Genomic DNA, 8,595 nt, shown 5'->3' with positions numbered 1-8,595 from the left:
CTATGGTCGCAATTTCCATTGAACTCTATTGGAAAACGACGGAACTTGCGACCATAGTTGGCTAACGATGCTTTCGGGAAACGCACCCCAGGACGAGCTTTTATTTTTATTTCTCTCTGCCGCTCAAACACACACACACGCACAGATTACTTTTTACCAGCAGGTGGCAGTAGACGCAGCAGTCAGCCAATCATAAGCAAACTCAGAGAGAAGAAGAACAAAGCAAAGCAAATCTTCTAGCGGTGCCTGCTGTAGTCAGCCTGAGCTTTGAATGAACTGGATCATATAGCCTATATATACACGTGAGAAACCTTTCCCTAATCTTTTTGTCTGTTTAGCATAGCTGTTTTAGATTAAATTATGTAGAAGTGAATGGCGTGATCACGAATATCAGATCAGTTTTCATTAATGCATTACATGCAAAACAACTTAATGACTTAAAAGCTAATGAAGCTAATGCATGCTTTGTCATTAATGCAATTTGCTAGACCCATCTATCCCTTGATCGAGGGCTTTGAGATGTAGAATTGCAAAACAACTACATCAACTAGTTAGTTACACTTTTTTTTTTACCAACATGGCATATGCTTAGCTTGTATTTTATTAGATTGCATTTTTTTTTAGCTGAGGTTGTTGTTTGCAAAAAATGTTTTACAGTGATGTAGCACCTGACCCATTTGTCTTGTGTACTGAACAGTGGATGCTGATGTTGGTGTAACGTTTCCAAGGTAACACATCCAGGGGTTAGACAATGAAACCGAAACATGGTTCAAACATTGTGTTATCAGGAAGATATCGCACCAATACACACAGAAAGACTTGCGATAGAAAAGTTTGAAATCTCGAAATATTTCTGAGCCACTGTAAGGGGTATTTTAGTTAAGCAAGTCACAGTGACATTTGCTGCAAAAGGAAGCCCTATACCATAATAATATATTATCGTGGTCTAAAACTAGATGTTTCCGTTTCATCGTCCAACCCTATGTATGCTGATGAACTCCATAAAGTGTTCATTGTGTTTCTGACACTTGATTTCATATCAAAAATCATTCCAATGACGTGCTAATAACACAAAACCGCCTTTACAGCTCATCCACCAGCATGTCTGTTTCGGTCATTATCAAGTGGGGTGGGCAGGAGTACTCCATTAGCACACTGTCTGAGGAGGACACGGTGTTGGATCTGAAACAGTCCATTAAATCCCTCACAGGAGTTCTTCCAGAACGACAGAAGCTCCTGGGGTTGAAAGTCAAAGGTGAGTGGTGTTAAAAACACACTCTATTTCTGATACACAATATGCAAATAAAAACAGAAACGTTGTTTAACCTTCTACTGTTGTCAGGTAAACCAGCAGATGATGAAGTCAAACTGGGGGACTTGAAATTGAAGCCCAATACCAAAATTATGATGATGGGCACCAGAGAGGAAAGTTTGGTTGGTAAAATTATTAAGTGTAATTGTATTTATTTTTTAAATATTCTACCTGATTTATGCATGTATGTGTGATATAATATATATATATATATATATATATTATGCAATATCTAATATATAGTGTATGTGTACACATTATATATAGCCAATAGCAAAGTCGTGTGTGTATGTAAATATATTATATGTGTATATAACCTTTCTATATATCCCATAAACTTTGATTTTCCTCTCCATAGGAAGATGTGTTGGCGCCTCCACCAGAAAATGATGATGTGGTCAATGACTTTGACATTGAAGAGGAAGTGACTGAGGTTGAAAACAGGTCAGTGAAACCCTGCTATTTATTCCACATTCAAGAGTCTGGGGTCAGTAAGATATTATATGTATAAAATTAATAAACTCTTTTATTCAGTAAGTATGCATTGAATTGATCACAAAGGCATTGAATACATTTTAATCTGACAAAATTTCAAATAAATGCTGTTTAATTGAGGCTTTTTCTATGAAAAAATAAAGTATGGTTTCCATAAAAAATATTAAGCATCACAACTCAACATTTATGATGATTTTTTAAGCAGCAAATCATCATATTAGAGGATCATGTGACACTGAAGACTGGAGTAATGATGCTGAAAATTCAGCTGTGATCACAGGAATAGATTAAATTTGATATTTAATTAAATATTTAAATAGGAAACTGCATGTTAGATCAAATAAACGTACTGTTTGTGAGAATAAGAGACTCAAAAACCATACAGACCCCACACTTTTGAACGGTATTTTTAAATAATTGTCTTTTTACTTGTATACATTTACTAAAAAGCCACTGTCATACATTTGGAAACAATATTATTCAGCCCACTGTTCTGAATTAACCTTTTATATTTGTTTTCCTTTCATACAGGGAGGAGAATTTGGCCAAGATAGCCCGTCGAGTGAAAGATTATAAAGTTGACGAGTTAAATCCCCCAAGACCAGGAAAGAGATTGCTTGTTCTAGATATTGACTATACACTCTTCGGTGAGTCTTTGAAACCCAAACCACGTGCATCTGATCATATAAGAAGCACTGGGTAAATCCGTCTAGCCAATTATAGCAAAGTCGTCATTAAATCAAAACTTACCCTCGTAATCTTCTTGCAACGACATTTTGATGACTTGTTCGCTGGTGTAAGGGGCGGGACAACCTGTCAATCACATGACATCACACCAATAACAAACCACACAACCATCCAGACAATTCCAGATGGACAAAATCAAGTCCCGCTCTACATTTCGTCTAGTTTGAGAAGTTGTTTCACTTGAATATTCAAGAAAAGACTTCCGTTTCATGCTGACCTTTAAATTGAAATGCAAAGATCTGCTCTGCTTGAATTGTTTAAGCAGTCCCTCCAGAAAAACGCGATTATGCGATCGCTGAATTTAAATGCAAAATCAGCCAAAGTCCGCATATTTATGCGGGGGCCGCATTTTTTCAAATACGCCGCACTTTCGCCGCATAAATTGCCGATTTACGTGCAAAATATGCGGAGTTTGCATAATTTCATAATCCTCGCATTTTCGTTGCAAAAAAGTCACATGTATCTTATCAGAAAGTTGAAAAATGTTGCGTTTGCTTCACATAAGAGCAGCCATTTCCCCCTGTTTCCATGGGAACGTTATGAAGTGACGCAATTACACGACGCCAGACAGACTCACGGAGGCGATTGACATCTCACAAATCGAACTGTCACATCGTTACTTAATAAACAACATAAGATAAAAGAAGTAGCATCAAACAGAAATTAACCGCACACATGGGGTGTACGAGGCGCACATATAACAACGCAGAGAGTTCAACAGGGAGCGCGCAGCTCTTAAAGGGGCCACGCCTTATTTACACTCTTACAGTCTGAAATAAAACAAGATGAGAAATTAAACATTCCCAGCACTTTCTATGATGTAGTATGCTTGTTTATCAAAGGAAGTAATAAGAAATGACTCTTACATTAACAGGATGTTGGGGGAATCACTTTTTTTCTCTTTTTCATCAAACCGCAATTTTTGCAAGTTCCCTCAATTTTTGCAAATTCCTGCAATTTCATCGCATAAAATTGCATAAATATCCCGCATATTCCATCGCATTTTTAAAGAAAACGGGCCGCATAATCAATCAATTTTTGCCCGCAACAATCACAAAAAAAAACGTTTTTCTGGAAGAACTGAATACTATTATGGTAAATGTTAAATATAAATCGCTAATTTTTTCACAAATTTTGGGAAATTACCACCACAAAATCAGTCATTTTGATCGCAAAAAAATCACAAAAAAAAAATCGTGAAATCCTGGAGGGACTGTTTAAGGTCCCTTGAAAGAAAAATCAACTAAATATAGAGCGAACACAAGCGTCTTGCTTATAGTATCTGCATCGGGCACTTTTTTGACATGATGCACAACCCAGCATACCCAGTTAAAGAAGTCACCGCTTGCCACTGATTTATGTATATAAACGTATTTGTTTTTTCTTCTTTAAATGTAGATCATAAGTCCTGTGCAGAGACGGGTCAGGAGCTGATGAGACCGTACTTACACGAGTTTCTTACATCAGCATATGAGGACTATGATATTGTCATCTGGTGTAAGTATCCATCTAGATAATGAAGTTTTGTGGACTCTTCAAGACGCTCAGAGACTTAGATCTGCTGTTTCTCTTTCATTCCTTTTTAGCTGCTACAAGTATGAAGTGGATTGATGCTAAAATGAAAGTAGGTCCTCGTTTTGTTTTCCACATTACAACAAAAACGCAAATCTGTGAAGATGATGATGTCATCCTCGCGTGTATTACGTGTTCAGTCAACAGTAGTAGTAAAATCTTTTTTTATTTTGAGGTTGAAGCAATTTAAGTAACTTCAACCTCACAAAACATACGAATTTATAAAAAAAAACAGCAAAAACATCAGACATAAAAAAAAAAAAAAAACACAAACCCCGGGCATTTATAAATTTTAGTCTAGCTGCTATTTAAAATTAAAATTCATTCACGAATTTTAATTTATCAATCGAATTCACGAATTTTTTTCGTGAAGTGTGTCATCGCCACCTACTGGTCTAGCAGCCAAAGGAGGCGGGGCTCATTTGCATATTCATAGAACCGCATACACTAAATGAAGCAAGGGTGTCGAGTTACATTCACGCTATTTTAAGGCATGATGAATATTTTTCAAGGAAAAAAAGCACTTTTTGGAGTTTTAAGGGATAAAATTCTGGGGGACTAAACTTTACTTTATTATTACTGACATTAACATAATCCAATACCTGTGGTCTTTTAGGAACTGGGAGTGACGGACAACCCAAACTACAAGATCACCTTCATGTTGGACAGTGCAGCGATGATCACTGTACACACACCGAAAAGAGGAGTCGTAGAGGTCAGATTCTAGTAAAAAAACATGCCATTGTCTCTACATTTGATTTGCATGATGCATAATGTCTGCTTGGCATGTTTCAGGTGAAGCCTTTGGGAGTCATATGGGGTAAATATAGCGAGTTCTACGACAGGAAGAACACCGTTATGTTTGATGATATCGGAAGAAACTTCCTCATGAATCCACAGAATGGACTGAAGGTATGCTGGAGTCTATGTTTACGGGTTATTTCTGATTCAAGTTGGGGATAAATAAAGAATTATGAAGGCACCTTGTGATCTGATTTGACCTGATTCTTATCATTAATTATTCTAAAGTAATATACACTTCTGTAAGATTTTTATTTGTAAAAGAAAGTAATACTTTTATTTGTCACGGATGCATTAAATTGACTTGTATTGTTAGAAGAGTTCAGATGCAAAAGTCTCTAAATGCCATTTGAAATTTTCTTCTTTAATGATGATTTTTATCAAACTTGTATATTTAAGTTCAGTAATTTCACTTAAATAACAGTTAATAGGTAATTATCATTGCCATTAAAGTGAAATCACTGAACTTAAATATACAAGCTTGATAAAAATGATCATTCTAGAAGAAAATTTCAAACGGCACTTAGAGGCTTTTGCATCTGAACTCTTCATATATATATATATATATATATATTATTTTTTGAGGAATTTGGGGTTTTCATGAGCTATATGCCAAAATCATCTGTATTAAAACAATAAAACACCTGAAACATTTCAGTTGCTGTGCAATGAATCTAAAATATATGAAAGTTTAATTTTTATCATTACATTATGGAAAATAATTACCTTTATCACAATATGCTAATTTTGAGAAGGACCTGTATTCTTTCTCTTTGTATTTTTATATCAACGTGGTGGAAGATTATCCGATTCAATTTAATGTGATTTAACGAGCCAGGTCAAAAGTAATCTGATTATATTACCTAAAATATGCAATGTAATGGATTTCAATGGATAGTTACCAGTGGTGGAATGTAACGAAGTACAAATACTTCGTTACTTTACTTAAGTACATTTTTCACGTATCTTTACTTTACTTAAGTACAATAAATAGTGCCTACTTTTTACTTTTACTTCGTTACATTTTGCAGCAATTATTATACTTTCTACTCCACTACATTTCTACAGCTTCTGTTACATTTTCGTTACATTTTCTGATCAGTTTTTCCCCTGCCAAAACGTAATCTGACCGTCCGTTCGTTGCACGTTTGTCTCACCAGTGACGTTTGGTTGCCATAGATACAGTATATCAACCCAGTCATACTAAATGCGTCTCACACGCAGTGTGTTTATCATGCAACTCATACGCGAAAATTTGTTTTTACGTGCATAGGAAACACACCGTGTGTAATATGTTTGGTTTGGTTAGGATTATGGCAAGCCAAGAGGCTCAGAATTACACCATAAATGAATCGCGTTTACTGCCAAACATAGTAATTAAATTAACATATAGTACTAAGGATAAGCATGATATTGCCTAATTGCAAGCTTGTTTCAGAAATGGTGACATTTTTTTCCCATCATTATTGAACATCATTATAGGAGTAGGCTATTAGGTTGAATGAGTTAGAATTAAATGTTTTATTAATCATTAGAAAATAGACATTAAGATAATAAATTGTTATGCAAGTACTTTTACTTTTAATACTTAAAGTACATTTAAAATAAAGTACTTTTTACTTTTTACTTAAGTATGGTTGTCATTGTGTTACTTCTACTTTTACTAAAGTAAATATTTATCTGGGTATTTGTACTTTTACTTAAGTACTGAGATTCAGTACTTCCTCCACCACTGATAGTTACTAACTACAATTTGTCGTGTGATTTGGAAGCCGTAACCAACTACAATTTGTAAGTAATCTACCCAGCTGTTGTTTTTTTCTCCCACCACTAGTATCTCTCTGTTGTTTTTGTGTCTGCGTTATAAGAAAGTGTATTAAATGTTTTTAAAGATGTATTCTCCTCCATGTATTGGTCACAGATCAGACCGTTCATGAAGGCACACTTAAACCGTGAGAAAGACAAAGAGCTCTACAAGCTGTCTCTGTATCTGAAGGAAATCGCTAAACTGGAGGACTTCTCGGGTCTCAACCACAAGCACTGGGAAAGGTGATTCTTCATGCCTTACAGCACTCTATAAGCCTCATTTAGTACACGCAAATCCATGAATATGCTAACTAGCCCCATGTCCACTCACTCATGTCAGGTCAGAGACTTGATTACAAGGTTGTTTGTGACGTCAGAAACACCAGCGATTTCAAACCATGCTTTGAGACTCTTTTTTTAAGACATATAAACAATATTAAATACATGATTTTCATCAAAGGGGGACTTTAAAACTAAAAGGGATACTCCACCTTTTTTGTTAGCACTTAGCTTAGCCCAGTTCATTCATTAGGATCCAAGCAGAGAAGCGGCCAAACACCTCCACGTTTTCCCTATTTAATTACAAATAGGAGTCAAAGTGCTCCCAATCACTTGCTGTGGTATTCTGCCAAACATTATAGTTCGAGTACACTACTCGTGTAACTGGTTTTAAATAGGGAAAACGTGGAGGTGTTCGGTCGTTTCTCTGCTTGGCCCATATTGAATGAATCACGTGAAAATTCTCACCACTTACAACATATATTAGATCTCATTAAACGACAAATTAAACACAATGTACTATTGAATACCATGTAACACGACTCCACAAGTACTCCACAGCGACTCTAGGGGGCGCTGTTTGACAAAAAGGGGATTCCTGCCTGGTGTGCCTTTTTAATATGGAAATAAAACACACGTTGTCTCTTCATTCAATGCTGTTGTCTTCCACAATAATGTAGCGTATTTGCTGTAATAAAATCCCTTAAAAAGACGCTACACGCGACTATCACTTTGACTCGGTAATAAGCATGTCAAGTGTAATGTGACGAATGATTTGTCTCCGACAGGTTCCTCTCCAAGAGGCAGAATCAATGACATGTCCAGCACTGAGTCTAGAAGGTACCTGACCAAACAACTGCTGCTCCACGTCATCCGCTTCTCTGTGTCTCGCGTCCTTCATCTCCTTATAGTCGCTCGTTACAAATATTCTAGCATTTGGACTCCTGAAAACACTATTTACCTCAACAGGTCAATGAAAAGCATTTCAACAATTAATAGCATCGAGCATGACGGTACTTTGACCTCATCCCCCGCCTGACACACTTCCTGTAATTCACTTTTTTTTTGGGTGGATGCAAATGTAATAGTTTTTTGCTAAATCTTACGTCACAGGAAGGCCGTGTGTTAACAGAAGCGGTAATTCTGGCCTGGCTGCTTCGTTCTTTGTCTGTTAGAGATAAACGTACATTTGCAGCTTCGTCGGCAGATAAAAACACTTCTCCAAATGAACAATGAGGATATTTGACATGTTTACATGCATGTTTTTTTTTTTTTCTAAATGCAGATGATGTATGTTTTATGTTCATAAAGCGGTCACATGATAATGGGGAGAAAAAGAGATATCAAGATTTTTTTTTTTTTTTTTTGTCATAACATTGAAGCTTGTTGGTGTTTCCCCCACTTCTGTTTTAAACACAAAGTATGTGTTGTCATCGATTTCGATAGATATTAACTATGTAAACAGTATTGCGTTTTGTGTAACTGCATTTCATCCGGTGCTCAGATGTGGGTATTGGATTTATGGTTGTAACCTTAATGTAAATTAAACTTTAATGGTTTTACAGTAGTTTGTGTGTAGTTTG

At 36.0% G+C, this 8,595-nt stretch overlaps 1 protein-coding gene across 5 annotated transcripts; it reads left to right on the top strand.

Annotated features, from left to right (window-relative positions):
• The first annotated feature begins 16 nt into the window (after positions 1-16).
• ublcp1 (ubiquitin-like domain containing CTD phosphatase 1) lies at positions 17-8,579 on the top strand. Of its 5 annotated transcripts, none has more exons than XM_089123884.1 (12): positions 17-300; positions 698-728; positions 1,089-1,255; positions 1,343-1,429; positions 1,675-1,756; positions 2,339-2,454; positions 3,953-4,051; positions 4,141-4,178; positions 4,743-4,841; positions 4,922-5,038; positions 6,849-6,976; positions 7,801-8,579. In XM_089123884.1, the coding sequence occupies exons 3-12, from the start codon at positions 1,102-1,104 to the stop codon at positions 7,826-7,828; spliced, it is 948 nt and encodes a 315-aa protein (XP_088980010.1). In that variant the 5' UTR covers positions 17-300; positions 698-728; positions 1,089-1,101; the 3' UTR covers positions 7,829-8,579. The 5 variants fall into 5 exon arrangements, with proteins under 5 accessions (XP_088980010.1, XP_039525062.1, XP_039525061.1 ...); XM_039669127.2 differs by having other exon boundaries at positions 20-296; positions 1,343-1,434; positions 1,671-1,756; XM_039669125.2 differs by having other exon boundaries at positions 20-300; positions 1,343-1,434; positions 1,671-1,756.
• The last annotated feature ends 16 nt before the right edge of the window (positions 8,580-8,595 follow it).

This window comes from Pimephales promelas, chromosome 19 (genome assembly GCF_988280905.1).
Source record: "Pimephales promelas chromosome 19, fPimPro1.hap1.1, whole genome shotgun sequence".
Classification (NCBI taxonomy): Eukaryota; Metazoa; Chordata; class Actinopteri; order Cypriniformes; family Leuciscidae; genus Pimephales; species Pimephales promelas.
This window is presented reverse-complemented; position numbering and strand designations above follow the sequence as displayed.